Raw genomic sequence first — 27,630 nt, 5'->3', positions numbered from 1 at the left:
GTCAATTTCTATTTTTTTGAATTTTTTGAATTTTTTTTAATTTTTTTAATTTTTTTTAAATTTTTTTAAATTTTTTTAATTTTTTATTTTTGACACGTGTCACTTCACAGTTATGCCACGTGTCAAAGTGACTCAATTTGGTCCTTATATTTGTTTTTAGTTTCAATATAGTCCCATTTTTTGTAAAAATGAAGCAATATTGTCCTCCTTAGATTGAGATTCAATTTAATCTTTGTATACAACTTATGATGATATTCTTAATAAAATTGACGTTTTTATTAAATATTTGTAGAAATATTTTAAAATAAGTTTTTTTTTTGTTTTATTATTAAACAAAGTTAAACCCCAAACTTAATTTCAAAAATTAACAATTTTGTCATCATATATAAAGGCATCAAGGCATCAAGTGTACCATATTATACAAACTTAGTAAAAATTAAAAATCAAATAACTTGTCACACACATAAGTTTAGGAACTAAATTTCAAGTTCAAAACAAAATCAAAGTCTAATATTTTGTATAGAATTTAAAGTTAATTTAAAATATTTATAGAAATATTTAATAAAAACATTAATTTTAGTAAGAATATCACCATAAAATTTATAAAAAAAAAGTAAATTTAGTGTCAATTTAAAGAAGGATAATATTGCTTCATTTTTACAAAAATTGGGACTAAATTGAAACTAAAAACAAATATAGGACCAAATTGAGTCACTTTGACATGTGGCACAAATGTGAAATGACATGTGCCAAAATAAAACAAAAAATTAAAAAAAATTAAAAGAAATTAAAAAATATTAAAAAAATATAAAAAAAAACCTTAAATTGACACGTGGCGTTGACTTTAATACCGTTTGGTCAAAGTTAACGGTGAGGACCAAATTGAGTCATTTTTAAGAAAATGAGGACCAAATTGAGACAACGAAAAATTTGAGGACCAAACTGAAATTTCATAACAAATAGAGGGACCAAAAGACTAATTTAACCAAAAAAAAAAAAACAACAAAGATTCAAGCAATTTTGGACAAAACTGACAAAGGTGCAGCTTAGTAGAAAATTGAGGCTTGAGCCACACAAGAAAACTCAATACAAAGGAAAATCTCAAGCACTAAACCAAAGACTAAGCTATGAAGATTTCCTTCCTTTGAAGTTATCTCAAAAGCTAAAGCATCAAAATAGGAGGCTCATGCCATCAAAGTAAATCCAACCAAGAAGGAAACCTCTAAAGCTTGAGCTACAAAGTGCACCGCTTAGCATTGCCCTAGATAGTTATTAAAGTTTAGTTTCACCCTTGTTTGTATAGACTTTTTGAGAGTGGTTCTTTTGAGAGCTTTTATATACACTTTTTCTGTGTACTTTAGAGAACAATATCAAAGGATAGAAGGATGATGACTTTTCATTATATTGAAATATTTTCATACATTATGAGGAGCTAAATTTTTCTGTGTTGAAGCTAAGATGTAACTCTTTAGAACTCTCTTGTATTGGTACTGTTTTATCTATTAAAGTATGCTTTCATTACATGTTTGTGAGTTAGTTTATATTTGTTGTTGGATGAACTGATCACTCGTGTTATTTCACTACTTTGAGATTGAGTAGAAACTAGTTTCAAGTTGTGGTCCAACTAACTTTCCTCCTACTTTTAGAATTATAAATGGATTTAAGGCTCTAGCTAGTTATAGAGTATGAACCTTAATGCAAGTGATTCATTTTAGTAGTCATTAAGGGATATGCTTTGTGGAACATCCCAACCGATATTATGGATTTAAACAAAATAAAATAGAAATATTCATTAAGCATCATTTATTAAACTGACTTTTCCCAAAATCGCGAGAAAATTAAACATTTAATTCATCATAAAATACCTCAAATCCGTAATTTAATAAAACTCAAACTACAAAGTTAAGTCTAATAATCCAATGCTTTCAAAATTTTCAAAGTTTGTAAAGCCATAATAAAAATCTGTAGAAAATTTCCCAAGCTAGCCCAGCTCTGGTTCTATTTCTCACTAGATCCACTTGCAACATCATATGCTCTTGTGTACCGTGTACACGATCATCGCCAAACATAAGCAGATAGGGTGAGCTTACAATTACATAAACATATATATATATATATATACACACACACACACACACATCATACAAACCATACAAATACACCAAAGGAATTTCTATCCTTTGATTTTACACCACATGGCCACGACTATGTTACTCGTGTTCTACGTCTTCTGATGAGTGTAAGACCCATAAAATTTAAATAATTAAATAAATAAATATTTAATAAATACGGGTAGGGGAGCCTTTATGGAATTTAATGGAGATTGTTATGACGTGGAAAAATACTAGCTCAAGTGGTTGAGAGTACTTAATTGTGTGAGAGGACTTGGGTTCAAGACCCTTGGTGCTCAAGGGAAGACTCATAATTCAAACTCTAAGCAAAGGAAATTCCAGGTTAGGGGAGTTGTTACTCGTTAATTTTACGTTTAAGGATAAATCACATGATATATAGACATAATTATGCATGAATACCTGCTATTTGGGTTGATTTTCTGATTTTTGGAAATTTCCCAAAAACCGCTTGGTGGGTGATGAACTGCCGCCAAGTGGCACTTGTATTTTTGCTTGGTTTCTGGGTTCCTACAAGGAACCGCCTGGCAGCGAGTCTTGTGCCGCTAGGCGACGCGTATGGCTCAACCCAGTTTCTGGGTTTTGATGAGCTGCCTGGCAGTGATGAACACCCACCAAGCGACGCGAACCAATATTGGTTCGATTTCGGTGTTTTGGGGTTCCTGAGTTAACTCTGATTGGGGTAAAAGATAGTACTAATGATTGGTAAATGGTTGGAGATCAGATTTTCGTGGGATTATATGTAGTTGAAGTTTAAATTCAATGAAAAACTATATGAACACTAATTTAGGGCTAATGATTTGGGGGTTTTTATAGTGGCACTAAATTAAGGGAAAAAGGTTAATGGAATTTCACTTATTGGAAGTTCTAGGAATGGATAGTGAACCTAAACATTAAGTACAACCTTTTGAGTCGTAAATTGAATGAAACCAGAACAGTTGGAGTTGAATGGATTGAGGTTCGCAGGTGCAGAGAAGAATGTTGGGGTTCTTGAAACAGTAGGAACCGCCTGGCAGCACGTTGGTTACTGTCAAGCGCCATACCAGTGATGTGTGGTGCTCTGATTCACGAAAAATGTTGTTTTTTATATTTTTTGCAGAACAGGAACCGCCCGGAGCTAGCATAGTCCCGCCAGGCGCCACCTTCCTCACTTATGGGCGCTAGGTGCAACCAATTTTTCTAGTTCGCACAGTTTTCGTAAAATGGCATTTCCCGGTTCGTTAACTGTCCGATTTAGGTGAAATTTTGACAAGTGGTCCATAACATGTGGTTCCTAACTTTGAACGGTGGAGATTTGATTTGGATGTTAGGAGTTAGAGATATACGTTACTCAAGATTCCTAATTTTGGAGTCTTTAAAATACATGAATAAGCTCTTGATAATTCCAAGTAACATATAATGAAGCATGATTAGGTTATGAGGTACGTTTATATCAATTTGAATGTTCCTTTTGGTTTGGCACATGTGGAGAATTGGTTTTTGATGAAGGCATGTGTGTCAATGTTAATTGCATTGGTGTATAGAATTATGTGCTTAAATCGTTAGAGTGTTACTGCTATATTTGTTTAAGCATGCGTTATTCATAAGTTAGAATTGAATGCTATCATGGTTTAAAAGGGGAATATATATATATAAGAAATGTGAATGGTTTGTTTTGACTTTTTTTGGGTGCTAAAAGACCAGTACTACACAAGTACTAGTGTAGCGCCTGGAGGTGGTGTTTGAACGCCAAGCGATGGCTACAAAACCAGTAGAGAATTGAAGCGTGTTGCGCCTGGCGATAAGGGTTGTCCCGCCAGGCGATACTTGTGGAAACAATAACATTAGAGGCGCTTGGCGCCTGACGGCATGTGTCTCCCGCCAGGCAGTCTGGAAGCCTTTTGCGTCTAGCGACTTGTGTGCAGCGCCAGGCGATTTTTGATAAAGCAGACGTTGATTTTGCTTGCTTTGGATGTGCATGGTCTACGAGGCTTTGGGCAATACCTCAAGGGTCAGATGCTAGAGTATTCCTGGAGTTGTGGCTCAGGATGGAGGGTAACACGAGCATTCTTTGAGTTGTGGCACGGAATAACGAGTGTTCCCGCATGTGTTCTACAAGTGGTGGCTTGTTGGTTGGACAACAAGGATAGCTTGAGATTATCAACCAAAGACGTAGAACATGGAGTACATGGTGGTGGCCATGTGATATGAGATCAAAGGATGAGGATCCTTGGAATTGTGTGTGTTTTGTTATATAAATTAATGCATATGTTTTATTATGTTAGCTCACCCTATCTATTTGTGTTTGGCGATGATCGTGTACGCGATACACGGGAGTAGTCGATGTTACAGGTGGATCTGGTGAGGCATAGAGCCGGAGCGGGGCTAGTTGGGAGATGACTTTCTCAGAGTTTTATATTTTATGAGTTTTTAAAGAATTTGTAATATTTCATATTACTACCCGTAGACATTATAATTGAGTTTTAAATTTTATGGATTTGAGTTAACTTCGGATGTAATAAAAGTTTTATATTTTTCCATGTTTTGGAAAATGGATCTTAATAAATGAGCATTTAACATTTTATCTTATTTTTATTAAATAGATTCGTAATATTCGGAAAGGATGTTACAATGAGTACATTGAGATGTCTTGCTGCCACACCTACCAGCCACAACTGGTAGAGCACGTGCGAGAAACCATGCTACGGACCACACTCTGTAACGCTAGGTGGAGTTCCCAATACGAATAACATTTGTAATGTCCCAAGACTTCCAAACTCGTTGGTCTCATACCAAGGAGGACAATCTATCTGGACCCGCCGTACGAGCCACAACTCGCACACTCACACCAGCAACACTCGCCATCCCAAGCCACAACTCAAGAGATGTCATTCTGAGCCACAACTCAAGGAATGCCACGTGCTTAACCCTATCCCAAGCCACAACTCAAGGGATATGTTCTGATCCACAACTCAAGGAACCCCAGCAAGCCGACCATCGAGATATCACCAAAACCTTATAGACCACGCACATCTGAAGCAAGCAAAACATATTTTTTGCCTCTGGATTATTGCTTGGCGCTACTCCTAAGTCGCCAGGCGCAACACGCTTCCAAATCGCCTGGCGGGGGATATGTACCACCAAGCGCCAAGCACTTCTGGTGCCACTGCCTGCAGATGTCGCCTAACGGAACAACCCTCACTGTCAAGTGCCACGCGTCCAATACCTCCCTATTTTGTAGCTTCCCCTTGACGGTTTGAATCATGCCGCCAGGCGCTACACCAGTACAGCGAGCCTATTGGTTTTTTATCAGCTTGCACCATTTACCAACTCTCTTACTACCTCAACCCTCATCCAAAATTCATAAGCTTAGTTGAATATTAACAACATGGCTCCCCATTATCCTATCCGATCTCATATACAATTAATTAGCTCCATGTAAGACCTGAGAAATTTAAATAATTAAATAAATAATTATTTAATAAATGCGGGTAGTGGAAGCCTTTATGGCATTAAATGCTAATTTCATGACATGGAAAAGTACTAGCTCAAGTGGTTGAGAGTACTTGGTTGTGGTGAGAGGATTTGGGTTCAAGTCCTATGTAAGCCAAATTATGTGTTATTTAATTGTATTATTTTTATGATATGTTTGAGCGTGATAAGAGAGTATAAATTTCTAAATTTATAGAGTGAAGAGCCAGAAACCCTAATTAATTAAGAGGCAGAATGGTCATTGAATATTCCTTAAACTCTCTTTAATGGAATTTTCGTTTTGCTACCATTAAGCCAAATTAAAACATAGTTAAGGGTTTCATTAAGGGTGAGAGAGAGTGTTAATGAGGTTGCCATTGATGCATAGAGTGAGGAGAGAACTTTCAGAATATTTACGGGCTGTAGAGAGTGAGAGGAAGTGCTGAAAGGTGGAAGATCAAAGGAGGCTTTGGGAATAAGAAAGGCTAGCTAAGTTTTGCAAGTGGAAGCAAGGAATACCAGGTTAGGGGAGTTCCATCTGTTATTAAATTGTAATTTTTGCATGATCATGTATTGTATGAAATGTTTGAAGTGTATATCTCTGCCATGCTCGAGTTCTTTTGGCGTTTCTGGATTTTTCTAGAAACTACCTGGCGGCACACGAACTACCGCCAAGCAACACATGTGTTTGAACCCAGTTTTCTGGGTTTCCCTATGAGCCGCCTGGCTGCTATGTGCGACCCGCCAGGCGACGTGTACTGATTTGTCCAGTTCGTGATTTGTGGTGGTTTCTACGATAATTGTGATGCTCGAGTTGATTCTTTGTGTATGTGTGGGTGAGTTAAATGTGGATAAATGCCTGTGAGTTAAACAATAGATGAAATTTTTATGAATTGAGATCCAATTGGGGGTTAGGGTTCATATGGGATTTTGAAATGATGAAATATGTGTCGGGTTAGGATTAATGTACTGGTTGCATGAAAATAATATTGCTATGGACTGGCATGAACCAGTGTGATGTTAAACGTTTAAAATTATGTCAAAACACGTACGAGAATTGGTAATTGAGGGCTTTAGGGTTCGTGTAGGTTCAAGAAAATCTGGACAGAACCTAGAATTTGTATGCACCGCCTAGCGGCACACAAATTGCTGCCAGGCGACACATCAGGCATAGACAGAAGCTGATTTTTGCTTCACGTTGGATTTCTAGGCGTGGCTATCTGGAAATTTTGTATGTATGTGATTAAATTAAGCATGTGTATGAGTGTGGCATAATTTAGGCTAAAAGAGGTTAAAGGGAGTGAAATTGTGAAATGTGATGTGGTACAGTGGCTACTTTTAGAGGCTTTGCTTGTATATAATGGACTGTAATTCAAAGTGGCATGTTAATTTGGTAATAAAGTGTGTGTGTGTGTGTGTGTATGTGTGTGTTGTGTGTGTGTGTGAATTACATCAATAATTGAATATGGTTTGGACCCAACTTTGAATTTCATGAATGGGTTGAATTGTGATCCAGTCATAGAAGTATGATTGGATGATTGGAATTGTGCTATGATTTTGTGTGTTGTGCGATTGGGGTCCATTTGGACCTGTTCTAAAGGCCAAAAACAAGTAGCATCACGCTACAAGTATGGTGCCTGACAACACGGGATGAGCCACCATGTGATAGAGACCCCAAACAGTGGTAGATGCCACTAGATTCACGTGGCACCTAGTGGCAAGGGAATCTCCGCCATGCGAAGATTATTAATGGGGGCACTGGGAGGTGTTGTCGCTTGGCGACGCGGGGAGACCGCAAGGCGGTCTGGAACCAAGTTCCGCCTAGTGACGCGAGAGGTGCGTCAGGCAGTTTTGGGTGCAGAGTTGGATCGTGAGGAGGATTTATACACAGCTTTGGATAGATGTCATGATGCGATGCTTTGCTAGGGGCACAATTACGAGTATAATTTGTATTGGGGTAACATGTGATCACTCGAGGTTGTAGCCTAGTGGTTTTGGAAGTCAAGGGAAGTGTGCGAGATCGTGGCTCATATGGCGGGGTTCTGGAAGATTGCCCTCTTTAGTGAAATTGATTGAGTTTGGTAGTCTAGAGATAAATACGAACTGTAGTTTGTATTGGGGAACTTCACTTGGTGTCGCGGATCATGGTCGTGGCAAATTATTCTCGCGTGTGGACTATTAGGTGGTGGCCTGTAGTCGGAGGGGCGAGTAGACACTCATGCAGCAAACATCGAGCAATGTACTCATAAAAGGGTGTAGAATCGAGAGGCGTCCAATAGAAGTTTTAGAAGTGGATGATTGAGGTTTGGGGTGCTAACACGGGTTATGGTTAGGAAATTCTTTATTATTTCATGTTGTAATTGTTTTTATTGTATCTGAGCTCACCTTATTTGTGTTTGTGTGGCGATGATCATGTAACTTGTTACATGAGAGCAAAGGTTGATGCAGGTGAGCAAGTGGACGCTTAGAGTTGGAGTGGAGCCAGCTATGGGAGTTTTATAATCATTTTCTTTGTGGATTTTATGAATTATTTTGTGAGGAAATGCTAAACAGTATAGGAAAACCAAAAAACCTAGCGGGACTTTCATAAAGGTGGCTTCTGGACTTCACCGAAATGAACTTTTGAAAGTCATAATCGACAAAGGAGGCTCTGGCGAACACTATGGAGGTGGCGCCGTGACGTTCCAAGCAGCAGAAGGCGGCGTGTGGACTGCACGCGCCTGTTCGCAGCGGAAAAGACGTGGCGCGTGGCGGCGCGTGGACAGGTGTTGGGTTCCGGCACCGGTGAGGGTGGCTGTCGCTCGGAGAGGCGCTCCAGATCCAGTGGTCGCCGGCGAAAACTGAGGTGGCCAGAGACGGCGGCCGACAACGAACAATGGAGGTCGGCAGTGGAACAGTGGCAGAACAGTGACAGACAACGACGATTTAGAGAACAATGGCAGTGGGTAGCTTTGGATAGTGTTTTATGGCAGTGGACAGCTGCAGACAATGATGAATAGTGGCGGATGGTGGTGGACAGCCGCAGCAGCAACAGGTACGGTGGACAGACCAGACGGAAACTAGAGCAGGATCACATTGAGATACTTCAGACATGAGTCTTTGAAAGACTTGACTCCGGCAGCCGGCGACAAGCAACACAAACACAACGAAACTTAAACCACCTGCTTTGATACCATGTGAAAATAATATGATAATACACAATTGGAGGGTCTTAATAGATCCCTCTCATAACCTTCTATTTATAATGATAAAACTGAAACAATGGAAGATGAAAGATCAAAAGACTACCCTAAATACCTAGGTACAACTCAGAGTGCACTAGACTTATAAATACAGCTGGAAGTAGCTCCCAACACACAACTCCCTATTTTAGACTTAATAATTACTCTAACATAAATTTAATAATTATTTCAACAGTTTTTATTGTATCTGAGCTCACCTTATTTGTGTTTGTGTGGCGATGATCATGTAACTTGTTACATGAGAGCAGAAGTTGATGCAGGTGAGCAAGTGGACGCTTAGAGTCGGAGTGGAGCCAGCTATGGGAGTTTTATAATCATTTTCTTCGTGGATTTTATGAATTATTTTGTAACAGATACCATAAACCATTTATATTTGTGATAATGGAACATTGTATGGTTTCTTTTTTATAATTTGGCGCATTGAAACATATTTAAATTTTTCACGCGTTTTGGGAAAGTACTTAATAATAAATGCGGTTTATTATTATATTTCTTTCTTTTTATTTTAAATAAGTAATTTTCGGTTAGAACGTTACAGCCTCATCCAAAATTTTCTAGGCATATTTCCTTTGGCACAAATGAATCCCTTAATTTTTTTTGGCAACCACAAAACCTAGGAAGTACTTTAGCTTTCCTAGGTCTTTAATTCTGAAAGTTTGATGTAGGAGAGTTTTGGTTTTGTTGATGATGTCCATGGAGTTTCCGGCCAGAATAACATCATCTACATACACAAGAAGAGTAATGAAAGTACTAGCAGTTTTATGAGTAAATAAAGAATAGTCAGATATAGATTGAATAAAACCAAGGTTTAGAAGAAAGGATGACAACTTTGCAAACCAATGTATGCTTGCTTGTTTAAGCCCATATAGAGATTTAGTTAGGCGACAAACTTGCCTTTGTTTAGGAATACTTGGTCCAGGTGGAGGAGTCATGTAGACTTCATCATTTAGGTCTCCATTTAGGAAGTCATTATCAATATCAAGTTGATGTAAGTGTCGATCTTTAGTAGTTGTAAGGGCTAGGATGATTCTCACAGTGGTTAGTTTAGCAATAAGAGAAAAAGTATCAAAATAATCTATTCCTTCGAGTTGGGAGTACCCTTTAGCAACTAATCGAGCCTTATGTCTTTCTATAGTGCCATCAACATTATACTTGATTTTGAAAACCCATTTACACCCTATAGGGCGTTTTCCAACAGGTAAATTAGTGAGATACCAGGTTTTGTTGTTTTATAAGGCTTGTATCTCTTTATTTATAGCATCAACCCACTTACTATTTTTGCTAGCTTCAATATAGGATTAAGGTTCATGGTTGGAAACAATAACCATAGAGTAGTTTAAGTGATCTCTGGACAGGTTATTATAAGAAACAACATAATCAATAGAATAAGCAGTTTTATAATTGGATTTAGAATGATTGTTATTATCATTTTTGTAGTAATTATCCATAGTAAAAGAGCCATTAACTTGATAGTCCTTTAGGTAATCAGGAACTTGTCTGTCTCTTATGGATCATCTCAATTCCTGAATATCATCATTGATGTTGTTTTGTCCATCAACTTCAGAGTTCTATTGTAAACTTCCTTCGATCTCAGATTGATGGTTATCTTATCCAGGTGTTGAGACATTATCCAATATCCTATCACTTTTAGGATCACTTGTGCCTTCTTTATTCCTATTTTGTTCTGTAGAATTTCTGAAATCATTGTGTTCATCTTTGGCAGAAAATTGAGGTCTTCAACAAGATACTTAGCCTTTTTAGTGTCACTTTCGAGGGAGCTGCAAGGGAAAACATTTTCATAGGACAAAACATTTCTGCTTATGAAAATTTCCCTAGTTTTAACATCAAGGAGAATATAACCTTTTATACCATTCTTGAAGCCAATGAAAACACATTTTTTGCCCTAGGATCAAGCTTGTTTCTATTAAAATTAGAGGAAGAGGCAAAGCACAAACATCCAAAAGTTTTCAAATCAAGATATGTAGGAGGCTTTAAATTTAGCATTTCATAGGGAGATTTATTTTTCAAAATAGCACAAGGCATTATGTTTATCAAATGAACAACATGGTTAACAACATAGGACCAATAACATTTACGGAGATTTGACTGGAACAGTAAGCTCCTAGCCACATTTAGAATGTGTTGGTGTTTCCTTTCAACAACAGAGTTCTGTTATGGGGTTCCAACACAACTCTTTTGATGTGTGATGCCATAACTATTATACAAATCAGCAGATTCAAATTCTGGGTCATTATCAGACCTAATGCTCTTAATGAGTTTGTTGAACTGATTTTTAACATAAATGATGAAATTCAGTAAAAGAATTCTAGTTTCTATCTTAGAATGCATAAGGAACACCCGAGTATGTCTAGAATAATTACCAACAATAGTTAGATATTTATGACCATGCACAAAAGGATAGAGATAGGATCCCATATGTCAACATAAGAAGAGTTATCAGAAAAAGAAGTTTTGTGAGGAAAAGGCAATTTATGTTGTTTAGAGTAATGACAAATTTCACAAATGTCTTTATAAGAATCATGAACATAAGGATAGATTTTACAAATTTGCTTGAGAACATTCTCACAAGGATGTCCAAGTCTATAATGCCAGGTATTAACATCCTTTTTAGAACAATTCAAAATAGAATTAATAAAAACATGGTCATGTAAGGTGAAAGCATTTTCATCAAGGTAGTATAGCCCTTCCATCATGCTAGCATGTCCAATCATCTTGGATATAAACTTGTCATGAATCTAACAATGTTTAGAAGAAAAAATTAGCTTGTAGTCTAAATCTTTAATAAGAGCTTGAACATAAATTAGATTGAAAGAAAATTCTGGAATGTAAAGAACATTGAAAATAACAAAAGAATCTGAAATAGGTTTAGTTCCAGCAAACTCATTTGTGACAGTAGAGTTATTAGGTAATTTTACAATGATGGGTTTAATTCTATAGAAATTGGAAAAATGGTTTAGATCATTAGGTAATTTTACAATGATGGGTTTAGTTCTATAGAAATTGGAAAAATGGTTTAGATCACGGGTTACATGATCAATTGCCCTTGTATCAAGAATCCAAAGTTTACTTGGTTGAGGTTTATGAGTAGAAACGTTGTTGTTTGTGCCTTGGATGTGGCTGATATCATACTTTGAATCATTTTTCTCATCAAGGAGTTTTAATAATTTCTGAATCTCATCAGCACTTAGAGAGGTTCCAATAGTATCTTCCTTCAAAACTTGGTTAGTAGGTCCTTCATTCTCAGAATTAATGTTGAGGTTGCAGACATGTTGAGAACCTCCATTTTTGTCATTGTGAGATCCTTTGTCTTGCTCACTTATCTGTTTGTACCATGGAGGATATCCATGTTTGGAATAACACTCTTCTACAATGTGATTCATTTTGTGGTAGTAGGTACACTACTTTCCCTAGTTGGAATTTCTCCCTCTACCTCTCCCTTGTGTACGAGAGATAGGACCTCTTCCTTGGCCTCTCCAAGGACCCTATTCTTGAGTTTTATACCCTTTTGTCAACTATGTTCAACAACACTTTATTTTCATTACTCAAATTTCCGTAACCACCATTGTTCCTTTCTTGTTGCATTATTAAAGAAAAGACTTTGTTTATGCTAGGCAAAGGTTCCATCAACAAAATCGAAGTTTAACATTATTGTAATTATCATTTAAGTCTTTTAGAAAACAAATAGCATGCTTTCTTTACCTCAAGAAAGACTTGAAAAGATCACACTCATAGGGTGGGAAAAACAACAACACAACTAAAATACCAGATAATGCAGCGGATTAATTTCCCCTAACTTGCAAGAAACTATGAGGATCAACAACAATAAAATGGCAACAATAATCACAATCAAAGAACACACCAATTTTAGCGTGGAAAACCCCTCAATTCAAGGGTAAAAACCACGGGTCGTCCAAACCAAAGAAATCTCTCCACTATAATCAAAAGAGTGTACAAATGAGTCTTAACAAACTGCACAAATAAGTGCTAACATGCAGCCAAACAACAAAGCATCAAATCTTACTAATTGAAGAACAAAGTGAGAAAAATCCCTAAAACAGAGCTACTATGCGAAACCAATATCTCAAACCTGAGACTTGCAATTGACGATCAAAACGATCATAATGAAGAATCTTATGTTCTGAACCTTGTGTCAAAGTTTCAACCTGATCCAACGGTTAACAAACCCGCAATCGTCAATTTACCGAGACTACACGGTGTGAAAAATCTGTAGAATTTTCTCCCCTTTCTCTCTTCTTCTTGGTTGCGTTTTTGGTCACTCAATGCTCTCACACTCTGCTGACTTGGAAGCTCTCTCACTTACCCTAAGTGAGTCAAATGGGTCCGACCAAGTATATGGGCCTTAGCATAGTTGGGAGCCCAAAGTTTGTGAGTCCAAACCCAACCTATCTCCCCCCTCACAACTATGTGGAGGTGACCACCAATCTGGCGATCTCATAGCAAACTTCAAACTTTGCTCTAGGCAGTGTCTTAGTAATCATATCAGCATCATTGTCATCTGTATGAACTTTTTCCAACTCCAACAAATTAGCATCCAAAGCATCATGTATCCAATGATACCTCACATCAATATGTTTGGATCTAGAATGAAAAGTTAGATTATTACCAAGATGAATAACACTTTGACTATCCACAAATAATGGATAATTGGTCTACACAAAACCAAGCTCCTGCAAGAATTTCATCAACCATAGCAACTCCTTGCATGCTTCAGTAATAGTAATAAACTATGCCTCTGTAGTAGACAACGCTGCACACCTTTGTAGTCTTGATTACGAAGCCACAACTTCCCTTGCAAACTTTATCAAATAGCCCGAAGTGGACTTTCTGGAATCAATGTCCCCAGCCATTTCTGAGTCTCTGAGTAACCCATCAAAGTAGGTTTATCACCTCCAAAACAAAGCTTCATATTAATTGTACCATGAAGATATCTCAAAATCCATTTCACAACATTCCAATGCTTTCTACCCAGATTTGACAGAAAATGACTAACTATACCAACAACATGTGTAATATCTGGTCTTGTACACACCATCGCATACATCAAACTGCTCAACACAGATGCATAAGGAACTCTACTCATATTGGTCTTCTCAGCTTCATTTGAAGGACTTTGTTTAACACTCAGTTTAAAATGTGTAACAAGAGGAGTACTCACAACTTTAACATTTTCCATTTGGAATCTTTGCAACACCTTCCTAATGTATTGCTCTTGTGATAGATAAATCTTCTTTTCTCTTCTATCACGTGAGATACCTATGTTAAGAATCATTTTAGCAGCTCCCAAGTCTTTCATGGCAAAAGGCTCGCCAAGTGTCTTCTTTAACTTGTCAATTCTGGAAATATTTTTTTCCAATAATAAGGATGTCATCAACATACAACAACAGGATAATAAAGTCATCATTAAAGAACTTCTTGACAAAGACACAATGATCAGAAGTAGTCCTTTTATAATCTTGATCAGACATAAATGACTCAAACTTTTTGTACCATTGTCTTGGAGCTTGCTTCAAACCATATAGACTCTTTCTTAGCCTACACACATAATCTTCCTTGCCTTCAACATGAAAACCATCATGTTGTTTCATGTAAATCTCTTCCTCCAAATTACCTTGAAGGAAAGTTGTCTTCACATCCATCTACTCAACCTCCAAATCAAGAGTAACAGCTAAACTTAGCACAATTCACATTTTCACCACTGGTGAGAAAATCTCATTAAAATCAACACCTTTTCTTTCTGAAACCTTTCACCACTAATTTGGCCTTGTACCTTGGAAGTAGAATTTGAGTATTGTTTCACCCTGAAAATCCACCTAGTTTCCAATGCCCTTTTGCCCTTAGGCAATTTCACCAAGTCGTAAGTATGATTATCATGCAAAGATTTCATCTCATCTTGCATTGCATCCAGCCACTGTTTCTTCTCTTCACTATCCAACGCTTCTTCAAAACACTCAAGTTCTCCACCACCAGCCAAAATTACATACTCATCTAAAGGATACCTAGAATATGGTTTTCTTAGCCTGTTGGACCTCCTGGTAGGGACTTGTGGTAATTCAGGTGTATCACCAAGATCAATATCATATTCCTCTTGAGCATCATCAATCAGAACCTCTACTCCATCTTCAACTTGTTGATCATCAACATCACCATGTTGGTCATCATCTTGAGCTTCAGTCTCAACATTATCCAGATTGTGAACTAAAAACCGCATCGGATTACCCCAATGAGATTGTGATCCTTCTCGGGTGTAGTCTTCTCCACCTTGTTGATATCTTCAATGGTTTGATTTTCCATAAATTGTACATCACGACTTCTCACTAGCTTTTTCTCTACAGGATCATAAAACCTGTAGTCAAATTCATCTTGACCATAGCGAGTAAAGATACATTGCCTTATCTTTTTATCTAACTTGGATCTTTCATCTTTAAGAACATGAACAAATGCCCTGTAACCAAAGACACACAAATGATCATAGCTAACATTCTTAACAAACCAAATTTTTTCTAGCACCTCAGTATTCAAAGCAACTACGGGATTGAGATTAATAACATGCACAGCTGCAAGCAATGCCTCTCCCCAAAAGTGGTTATGCAACTTTGCTTCCGAAAGCATACATGTAATCCTTTCAACCAAGGTCTTGTTCATTCTCTCCGCTAGACCATTCAATTGAGGAGTTTTAATAGGAGTCTTCTCGTGTCTAATACCCTATTGCTCGCAATAAACATCAAAGGGTCCACGGTACTCACCACCATTATCACTATGGATGCATTTCAGCTTCTTACATGATTGCCTCACAACCATAGCATGAAATTCCTTGAACTTTTCAAGTACTTGATCTTTCCGCTGAAGAGTATAGACCCATATCTTCCTGGAACAATCATCAATAAAAGTAACAAAGTAAAGTGCACCACTAAATGACTTTACCTTTAATGGGTCACAAACATCAGAATGCACCAATTCAAGCAATTCTGACTTCCTTGAGGGAGGATGCTTCTTTAAAGATACTCTAGTTTGTTTACCAGCCATGCAATGAGAACATTTCTACAATTCTGCATTTCTCAATCCCATAAGCATATCCTTTTTAGCTAAACGGTTAAGCTCTTTCTCACTTATATGACCAAGCCTCTTGTGCCACAAAGATGCCTCTATATACATAGCATTAACACTGTCTTTAGCAACCAAAGCTTTAGTCTAGTACAATTTATATTGTTTCTCTCCTTTAGCCATAACCAAGTTACCTTTAGTGAGCTTCCATTTACTATAACCAAAGTGATTCTCATAACCACAATCATCAAGCAAATGCACATATATCAGATTAAAGCGAACATTTGGAGCATGTTTGACTCCTCTTAGTAATATCTGCACTCTCATGTTGGTTTGCAAACAAACATCACCAACACCAATAACCTTTGAAACACCATCATTACCCATCTTTAACACTCCAAAATAAGTGTAAGATGTAAAGAACTCATTCCTAGGTGTAACATCTAATGTAGCACCACTATCAATAATCCACATGCTCTCATCAAATACAAGATTGACTAACTCAAAGTCACGAAGAAGAACAAGATCACTACCTTTAGTAGTAGTGACACGATCATCATCATCATGGTCATTCTCTTTCTACTTGCCCTTCTTGTCTTTGTTCTCATTTTTCAACTTAAAATAGTATTTTTGAATTGTGCCTAGTTTTATGACACAAATGGCACTCTATATTCTTGTATCTTGACTTGGACTTGCTCCTACTTTTCTCTCTACCATTTTTATGTTCCTTTTTATGACTTCTCCCCTAGCTTATATAACAAGCATCTTAGACTGAGATGAAGAACCATGTGCCTTCCATCTCATCTCCTCATTAAGAGCACCACTCTTTGCCATCTGGAAAGAAACAACGCCATTTGAGGCAAACTTCGTAATTGAAACCCGAAATACCTCCCAAGACTCTGGTAGAGTATTAAGCAGCCATAATCTCATAACTTCGTCATCAAACTTTATGCCCATTCCTGACAATTGATCTAAGAGCCCTTGAAATTCATTTAAATAATATGAAATTGAAGAATTCTCCCTGTATCTCAAATTCATCAAGCAATTCAACAAATATAGTTTATTATTACCAGACTTAGAAGCATACAAAGACTCAATTTTCTCTCACAAGGTTCTGGCATGTGTCTCATTAGCAATGTGATTATAAACATTGTCTTCTACATACAGCCGAATAAAATTGCACACTTGTTGTTGCTCAAAATGTCATTCTCACCAGTGCAGAAAGGGCCTTTGGCAGCGGTTATTTATCATATTCTGCACTGGTTCGCGAACCAAAGCATATTGGGGCGAGGCCAAAAGAGCACAGCTTTTGGCCTCGGTTAAGGCCCGAAGCCATAGAGTGCCCTTCTGCCTCGGTTCAGACGAACCCGAGGCCATAGAGCCCACCTTTTGGCCTCGGTTTTCTGTGCCACCCTAGGCCATATGAGCTACTTTTTTTTTTTAAATTCGAAACCCTTTTGGTGGTTTCGGCAGTGTTTTCCGGCGAGGACAGGTGCGTGAACGAAACTGATTCGTGCAGATGCGATTGCGAGGTGAAGTGGTGGCCGCTGCTCCGATCTGGTCTGTGTGTGGACGTGGTTGCAGGTCTACGGTGGCCATGGTGGTGCGCGGAACAAGCTTCGCGGAGGCGTGGTGGTCTTGCGGATCTGCTGTGAAGATAGAAAACGATGGTGGCGCTGCCATAGAGTGCGCGAGGTGCAGAGATGATGGAGGTTGGATGCGTGAACGGTGTGCGACGGAGTTGCGGTGGTTGCCATAGCTGCGCCGTGGTGTGCGGAGCTGGCGCTGCAGAGGTTAGAAAACGATGGTGGCGCTGCCATAGAGTGCGCGAGGTGCAGAGATGATGGAGGTTGGATGCGTGAACGGTGTGCGACGGAGTTGCGGTGGTTGCCATAGCTGCGCCGTGGTGTGCGGAGCTGGCGCTGCAGAGGTTGGTGGTGCCCAGCGAGGATGCGCAGATCTGCAATGGAAGGCTGTTCTGGTTGTTGCTGCCGCTGGTTTTGCTCCTGCAGAGAGAAATGGAGGAGAGAAATGGAGGAGCTGCGCGCGCGAGGAAGAAAGGGCTGCAGTTTAGACCTAATTAAACACTATGGCCTCGGTTCAATTTAGAACCGAGGCATATACCCCCTTTTGCCTCGGGTCCCCACCACCCGAGGCCTAAAACCACTTTTGGCACCGGCTATTCTCACAACTGAGGCCTATAAGTCAAAACGAGAATGGCATTTTTGAAATTTTGGGCATCCTTTTTGGCTTCGGGCCTTCTTAACCGAGGCCTAACAGGGCTTTTGGCTTCGGGTTTTTTACAACCGAGGCCTATCAATGGTTTTGGCTTCGGGTTGTAGGGGAACCGAGGCATAAAAGTTGCCAATAATTGCAAAATTGCCACCGCGCCATTATAGGCTTCGGTTCCTGGCCAACCGAGGCCTATAAGGCGAGGTAGAAATCCAATTCTGCACTAGTGTCTTCTTCAGACATAGAATCCGACTTCTGTGTAGTAAAGATTGGAAGATGCAATTTCTTGACAAACAATAAATCTTTCATCTTGCCCTTCCACAAATGATAATTTGTACCATTCAAAGCAACCATTTTTGTATTTGACTCCATCATTCAAGCAAGTAAATATATAGCCCTAAACCAAGAGCTCTGATGCCACTCTGATGGGAAAAACAACAACACAAACAAAATACCAGATAATGCAGCGGATTAATTTCCCCTAACTTGCAAGAATCTATGAGGATCAACAACAATAAAATGGCAACAATAATCACAATCAAAGAATAAACCAATTTTAGCGTGGAAAACCCCTCAATTCAAGGGTAAAAACCACGGGCATCCAAACCAAAGAAATAGCTCCACTATAATCAAAGAAGTGTACAAATGAGTTTCAACAAACTGCACAAACAAGTGCTAACATGCAGCCAAACAACAAAGCATCAAATTTTGCTAATTGAAGAACAAAGTGAGAAAAATCCCTAAAACAAAGCTATTGTGTGGGACCAATATCTCAAACTTGAGACCTCCGATTGACAATCCGAACGGTCATAATGAAGAATCATATGTTGCGAACCTTGTGTCAAAGTTTCATCCCGATCCAACGGTTAACGAACCCACAATCGTCAATTTACCAAGACTACACATTGTTAAAAATCTGCAGAATTTTCTCCCCTTTCTCTCTTCTTGGTTGCGTTTTTGGTCACTCAATGCTCTCACACTCTACTGACTTGGAAGCTCTCTCACTTACCCTAAGTAAGTCAAATGGGTCTGACCAAGTATATGGGCCTTAGCATAGTTAGGAGCCCAAAGTTTAGGAGCCTAAACCCAACATAGGGTTTACCACAGGTGCAGGTTGGTATGGGCCGCAATAATTATAATTCTTCCCATAATTTCTTTAATTATGCAAAGAACTGTGATATACTCCTTTCTCTATGTTTGATGGAGTGAATCTCTTGTAAAAGGTCTGAAATTTGAAAGCAATCTCCTTGAGAAAATCTCTCCTTTAATTCATCCCATAGCTTTTTGGCAGAGTCTATGTACAACATACTCTCTACAATGTATGTTGCAAGAGACCTTATGATCCATGAAAGAATGATCACATTACACCTTTCCCATGCTTCGTAGGTAGAGTCATTAGGGAAAGGGGTTTTAATGCTACCATTGATAAAATTTAGTTTGTTCTTGGATAGTAGGGCCCTTTGCATGCTCTTGCTCCAAGATGCATAGTTAGTATCATTCAAAGTATTAGGAACAAGAACCAAACCTAGGTTTTCTCCAAGATGTAGGTAATAAGGACTAGTAGGTATGAGGGATTGATCCAGATCAGAATTGTTGATCTTTTGATTGGTGTTTTCAAGCTTTGTTTCAGGTTTACTGGTCATGATCTTCAGGAAAGATTATCAAGAAGTGCTTTCTTCATAGTCTTGATAGTGGACAAAGTATTGCAGAAGGATGGCAGTCTAGTAACCTGCTCTGATGCCATAATAAAGCAGTAAAACTCTCTCTTCTGTGGCAGAGATAAACTTTCGTGAGAAGCTCACGGATCTAGAGGAAAGCGTAGGAGAGAAGAACACAAAACTAGGAGAAGCCCACGGGCTATAGTGAGAAAGCACAGGACAAGAGCAAAGAGAAATTGCAAGGATCGTAAGGTAAGAGTTTTTGTATTTCATTCAATATTTTTTGTATTTTGACTACAAAATAACGTGGATCTCAAATCTTTTTTATATAAACAGATCTAAGAGGGAAAAAAGAAAAAAGGGGAAACCCTAGATAACTGATTAAGTCAATTATCCTTAGGTTTAGGAAGGGATCAAGAAACCCAATTTTAATAAAATAAAGAAAATCATTTTTGTTTCTTTTGAATATATCTTTATATATATTTTAGTATTTATTATTATTTTAATTGTTATTATTTCTATTATTTTATTAAAATATTTTTTATTATTTTTATTAGAAAATGTTTTTTATTTTTTTTATTAAAAGCATTTTATACTGGTGTAAATATGCAAAATGTGAAATATAAAAAATATGATTAATGAAATGTGTTGTAAAAATTAAAATAGAAGACCCAAATTAAAAAAAAACAAAAGGATGCAAGTGTGGAAAACAGGATAGAGAAAACGATAACACCCCAAACTCGAAAACAAGGTATAAAAATGAATCATGGAGTACAAAGCATAAAAAAGGGTCTTCCTTCCTACACTTTCAAAATTTCTTCTACACCTCCAAATTTTTTTTAAATTCCCAAAAAAATTCTTTGACCATTTAAGGCAACCCGCTTACACCACACCCCCAAAATTATGTCGACTTCCGGAAGTCAAAATATATCACCGGAAGTCAATTTCTGGAAGTCAAAATATATCATCGGAAATCGACTTCCGAAAGTCAAAATGTATAACCAGAAGTCAACTTCCAGAAGCCAAAAATTATCACCAGAAGTCAACTTCCGGAAGTCAAAAAATATTTCCGAAAATCGACTTTCGGAAGTCAAAAAACATTCGGAAGTTGACTTTCGTAAGTCATACAACAAATTTTATTTTGAATATTTTTAATTCTTTTTAAAATTTATATTTTTTAACTTAATGATTTTTTTAGTTTATTATTTTATTAATTTTTTATGTTTTCATTTTTCTTAATATATAAAAATATAAATATTTATATATAGTTTTATTTTTATTTAATATATTAAAAAATAAATATAAATATAAAAATAAGTAAAATTAAAATAATATTAAACTTTCAATAAAAAAACAAAAAAATAAAAAAATTTATTCTACTTTAGATATTATTTATATATGTTATTTTAAATATGATTTTTTTAATTCTTTTTTATTTTTATTAAAATTTTAATAAATTATATAAAAATAAATTTAAATTTAAAAATATAAAAAATATATAATTGAAAAAATTTTAAAAATTTGATTAAAATTAAATATTTAAATTTTAAACAAAATTAAAAAATTTAAATAAAATATTAAATACTATACACATGAAATATATAAATAAAATAATTATAATAATATCAATAAAATAAATAAAATTAAAAAATAATTTAGATTGAAATAGTAAAATTTTAACTAAAAATAGAAATATATATATATATATATATATATATATATATTTCATTTTTTTAAATTTAAAGTTTTATTATTTTAATTTAAATTATTTTTTATTTTATTTTTCAATTTTTTATTTAGTATTTTTATAATTTATTTTTATTTTTTAAAATAATTTTTTTAATTTATATGTTTTATAATTTTTAATACGTGTTTTAAAATTGACTTAATTTTTTTTACCTACGGAAGTCGATTTTTGGTAAAGTTTTTTCATTTTCGGAAATCGACTTCCGGTAATGATTTTTGACTTTCGGAAGTTGACTTTCGGTGATATATTTTAACTTCGACTTCTGGTGATATATTTTGACTTCTAGAAGTCGATTTCCGGTGATATATTTTGACTTCTAGAAGTCGACTTCCGGTGATATATTTTGACTTTCGGAAGTCGACATTCGAAAGTATTTTTGAGGCTGTGATGTCCGTGAATTTCCTTAAATGGTCAAAGGGTATTTTGGAAATTTAGAAAAATTTTGGAGGTGCAGAAGAAATACTTGGAGATGTAGGATGAAATACCCCATAAAAAACAGCCCAGTTCATTAGCAAGTGTTACATAGGTGCAAAGGTGAGGTGTGAGCCTTAGTTGGCACAGCCCAAAATAGAAAATGAAATATGGGTGGCAGGAGTGCAACAATCACAAACAGATTTGGGTGCGCTGGGTTGCAACAATACTGTCACCTACGCCGCCACTGCTAACGGCGATCTCCGATTGTGCCGGCGGCGATCATGCCGCCGCTTGCCACCAAGGGCGTCCCCTCCGCACCCGGTTGGAGAGAACACGAGCATCCAGCGGCTCAGAACGAAATAATATATAAAATAAAACGTTGAGGCACATTTACAGATTATGCTAATGAATCAACATAAAAGTCAGAATATAGCAGATACATTCGCAAGAAGCAAGGTTTAGAATATACCTCTTGTAATTTGACGCACTTCTCCTTCCACTGATTCTCTCTGTATGATGGAAATTTTGCCCTCTTTTGTTCTCTCTTTTTTTTTCGTTTCTGAAGTGTTTTGATAATATGAACAAATGGATGTTTGGTATATTGGTAGTGTAATTCTTAATGTGTTTTTCTGTTTTTATTGGAAAGCATGGGTGAGTGGGTGTTAGAGAGAAAAGACGAGAGAGCAAAACAGTTTTTTCTTCCCCTTCCTTCAGTTATCCTCCTCCATATTTTGTTGATGATTTTTTTTTTTTTTCTAGTTTTGGATGATGATTTGGTCATTGAAAGGGGATGCGTGAAAATAAAACTGAAAGGGCATGATTAATGAAAATTGTATTGGACTAGTTAGTCCTATAAAGAAGTGTACAAAAGGAAAATAGCGGTGGTATGAAAAAAGAAATGGAGGTGAAAAAAATTAAAACAAAAAAACAAAAATTAAAAAAGAAAACAAAAAATGGTGGTGGATATATTAAAAAAGGTTTTCGGCCCAATGGGGCTGATAAAAGTAAATCTTGGGTGATTACATCCAAAAACGTGGGTTGGGCCGAAAACAAGGCGCGAACAGAAAAAGATGGGTGGTGTGCGCATTAAATGGTTATTGATCCATTTTGAAGGCAGGGTAAAAAGAGAAAAATGGGGACCGGAGGCTTTAATTTTGGGAAAATGTGAATGTAGAAATGAAAACCTCTTGGGTCTTTCTTCCTACACCTTCAAGCATTTCTTCTGTACTTTTAAAATTTTTTTAAATTCTCAAAAAATCCTTTGACCATTAACGAAATCCACGGACATCACACCTCTAAAATTATTTCCGGATGTTGATTTCCGAAAGTCAAAATATATGATTTTGGGAAGTCAAAATATATCACCGAAAGTTGACTTCTGGTAATCAAAATATATCATCGAAAATTGACCTCCGGAAGTTGACTTTCGGAAGTCAAAATATATCACCGGAAGTCGACTTCCAAAAGTTAAAATATATCACCAGAAGTCGACTTCCGGAAGTCAAAATGTATCACCGGAAGTCAATTTTCGGAAGTCAAAAAACATTACCGGATTTCGAAAGTCAAAAAATTAATTCTATTTTAAATATTTTAATTCTTTTTAAAATTTATATTTTCTAACTTTTATTTTATTTTATTTGTGTGTGTGTGTGTGTGGGTGGGTGGGTGGGTGTGGGTGTGGGGGGGGGGGGGGGGTGGAAAAAAACGTTTGTATTCAGCTACAAAGTTTATTTTGTACACTGCGGGAAGTTCTGTTTTTTATTATTGGGAATTTTGGGTATGGGTTTCTATAGTTCTAATGAACCAACATTAAATTTTGAATCATTAACTAATCAATCATATCCCGTGGCACTAGAAATAATCTTCTATTTGGGATTTCTTATTGCTTTTGCTGTCAAATCACCAATTATACCCTTACATACATGGTTAGCTGATAACCATGGAGAGGCGCATTACAACACTTGTATGCTTTTAGCCGGAATAATATTAAAAATGGGAGCATATGGGTTGGTTCAAATTAATATGGAATTATTATCTCGCGCTCATTCTATATTTTATCCCTGGTTAATGTTATTAGGTTCCATTCAAATAATCTATGCAGCTTCAACATCTCTTGGTCAACGCAATGTAAAAAAAAGAATAGCTTATTCCTCGGTCTCTCATATGGGTTTCTTAATTTTAGGAATTGGTTCTATAAGCGAGACAGGGCTGAATGGGACTATTTTACAAATAATCTCTCACGGATTTATTGGTGCTGCCCTTTTTTTCTTGGCGGGAACTAGTTATGATAGACTACGTCTTCTTTATCTTGACGAAATGGGTGGAATGGCTATCCCAATGCCAAAAATATTCACAATTTTCACTACCTTATCGATGGCTTCTCTTGCATTACCAGGCATGAGCGGTTTTGTTGCAGAATTTATAGTATTATTGGGAATAATTACCAATCAAAAATATCTTTTCATCACAAAAATACTCATAACTTTTGTAACTGCAATTGGAATGATGTTAACTCCTATTTATTTATTATCTATCTTACGTCAAATGTTTTATGGATACAAGCTTTTTAACAAACAAAATTCTTATTTTTTTGATTCGGGGCCACGAGAATTATTTATTTCAATTTCTATCCTTATACCCGTAATAAGTATTGGCATTTATCCAGATTTTATTTTTTCATTTTCGGCTGACAAGGTTGAAGCTATTCTCTCTCATTTTTTATAGATAGTTTTTGGGAATAAATGAAAAAGAAAAAATAGAAATCAATCTGATGCACAATAAAAAAATGGATTTCTTTTTGTATTTTCCTAATTACATAAAAATGAAATTGAATTCTAATTGAATATTTTTGTTGTTTGTGAGAACCCCTTGAATCAATATTACATTACTTGATTCAATGGGGTCTTAATCATTTTATTGGGAGTTTTTTTTCTTATTCTATAGAATGTTCCCAATATTTGTGAATTTTTTTGAATTAATTAGGTGTAAATGAACCATAACTATGTAGTCCTATTCCTAAAAGATTTATCCCTAAATAACATATCCAAATTATAAGAAAGCCCATGGAGGCCACGATTGAAGAATTTCTATATTCCAATTTTTTATTTTTTCTAGTATGTAAATAAATTACGAAAATAGTCCAAGTAATAAAAGCCCAAGTTTCCTTTGGATCCCAATTCCAATATGATCCCCATGCCTCATTAGTCCATACTGCTCCAGATATATTACCTATTTGTTAAAAAGATAAAACCTAGACTAATAGTACGGTAACCCCAACGATCTAATTGTTGAATAAATTGATATCTATAATAATTTCTATAAGACGAATAAAACAGAAAAGGAGTTTGTTGTAAAATATTCTTTTTATAAATTCATATTCATATATTTGATTTCAGCAAAAGAAAAGGATTCATTAAAAAAAATAAAGTCTTGCTTTTACCAAGAATTTGTATGAGTTCTTGAAATGTAATGACTAAAATAGCCATTGATATTAATGATCCACATAAAAGAGTTGTATAACCCAATATCATCATACTTACGTGCATCATTAACCAATGGGACTGTAAAGCAGGCACTAATTTTAAAGATTCATGCATTTCGGTTAAAAGACCCGAAGTAGCAAAGCCTTGGGTAAAAAGAATACTTGGTGTTATTATTGTATTGAAATAGTCATTTTTTTTTTGTTTTTTGAAGCAAAGAACCATATAAAAGATAGAAAAAGTCCATGAAAGAAATATTAAAGATTCATATAAATTACTAAATGGTAAATGGCCTGAAAAAATCCAATGAGTAACTAACAATCCTGTGATACAAAAAAAGGTTATTATCATGCCTTTTTTGAACAAATTGTATAATCCTATGATTTCATTGCCTAAAAATAAGGTTATCAAATGAATTGAAATTAAAATAGATACGACCAAAAAGGATATATGAGTTAATATATGCTTTAAAGTGAAAAATACCATATAGAATGAAAAAATAGAAACACTTGGAATAGAAATAATAATTCTTTATAGGAACTTTTTTTTAGAAGATAAGATGCCGCTACTCAGACTCGAACCGAGATGCTCTAGCATGCTTCCTAAGAGGAGCGTGTCTACCAATTTCACCATAGCGACTTACTCGAAGCCATAATAACCCAATTTTAATCAATTGTCGAAATTGAAAGAATCAATTAAAACACAATATTTGTTTACTAAACATTCAATAAAATAATTTTAAAAATTCTATTAAAATCTATTAAATATAGAATGTAAATATCAAGAATGTAAATATCGTAAAATTATAACTAAATTTATAACTGAATCTTATATTCTATATAAATGTTATATTCATATTTATATATTTATATATATATATATATATATATATATATATATATATATAAAATGTAAAGGAAGTCAAAATTTAATTATTTATATATATATATATATATATATATATATATATATTTAATTTAAATTATTTTTTTATATTATTTATTGTTTTATATTATTATAATTATTTTATTTATATATTTAATGTGTATAGTATTTTTTTATTTTATTTGAGTTTTTCAATTTTTTTTAAAATTTAAATATTTAATTTAAATCATATTTTTAATATAATTTATTAAAAATTTAATAAATCCTATTTATAATTATATATATATATATATATATATATATATTCTTTTTCTTCTATTTTTCTAATTTAAAGTTTTATTATTTTAAAATCAATTTAAATATTAAATAAAATTAAATGAAACAGAATAAATTTTTTGTTTTTTTTTCTTTTATTTAAAGTTTAGTATTATTTTAATTTTACTAATTTTATATTAATATTTATTTTTCAGTATATTAAATATAAATAAAATTATATATATAGATATTAATTTCTTTTATTTTTAAAATATATATTAAGAAATATGAAACATAAAAATGAAAAAATAATAAATAATAAACTAAAAAATAATTAAAAGTTAGAAAACATAAATTTTAAAAAGAATTAAAAATATTAAAAATAGAATTAATTTTTTGACTTCTAGAAGTCGACTTCCGGTAATGTTTATTGACTTCTGGAAGTCAACTCCCGGTGATACATTTTGATATCCAGAAGTCGACTTTTGGTGATACATTTTGACTTCCGGAAGTCGACTTCTGATGATACATTTTGACTTTCAAAAGTTAACTTCGGGTGATATATTTTGACTTCCGAAAGTCGATTTTTGGTGATATATTTTGACTTCCAAAAGTCATATATTTTGACTTTCAGAAATCGACATCCGAAAGTAATTTTGAGGGTGTGATGTCTGTGGATTTCCTTAAATGGTCAAAGGGTGTTTTGAGAATTTAAAGAAATTTTAGAGGTGTAGAAGAAATTTTGGAGGTGCAGGAAGAAAGACCCAAACCGCTTCTTCCTTTTCTCCTATTTTTCTTCTTCGAAAAAGATGAGTCAAACAAAAAAAGGGCCCAACTTTTTTTTTTCTTCTTTCCTTGTCTCTTTTATTTATTTCTTTTTTTTTTCTTCTTTTTATTTTATTCCTCTTGTTTTCTTCTTTTCTTTATATTTGTTTGTCCAAATATTTTTATGTCTTATTTTATTTTATTTTTTCTTTTATTTGTCCAAAATTTCTTAAAAGAATTTTCTAAATTTTTATTTTTTGTAAAAAATTTGAGATAGTTAATTTTAATTAA

At 35.2% G+C, this 27,630-nt stretch overlaps 1 protein-coding gene across 1 annotated transcript; it reads right to left on the bottom strand.

The window, feature by feature from the left end:
- Nucleotides 1-19,296: 19,296 nt before the first annotated feature.
- Nucleotides 19,297-19,779, bottom strand: LOC146887051 (uncharacterized). The gene has a single exon (XM_085672000.1). It carries the CDS (start codon nt 19,777-19,779, stop codon nt 19,297-19,299), a length of 483 nt encoding a protein of 160 aa, XP_085528126.1.
- Between the last annotated feature and the right edge of the window lie 7,851 nt (nt 19,780-27,630).

Source organism: Vigna unguiculata, chromosome 4 (assembly GCF_037176805.1).
Source record: "Vigna unguiculata cultivar grain cowpea cultivar isolate G323 ecotype 2 chromosome 4, ASM3717680v1, whole genome shotgun sequence".
NCBI lineage: Eukaryota > Viridiplantae > Streptophyta > Magnoliopsida > Fabales > Fabaceae > Vigna > Vigna unguiculata.
Note: the sequence above shows the minus strand (reverse complement) of the source record. Positions and strands in the feature narration are given on the sequence as shown.

Bases quoted from the DNA above. Each gene is read 5' to 3' on its own strand.
- LOC146887051 (XM_085672000.1), bottom strand. From the start codon at position 19,779: ATGACCAGTAAACCTGAAACAAAGCTTGAAAACACCAATCAAAAGATC.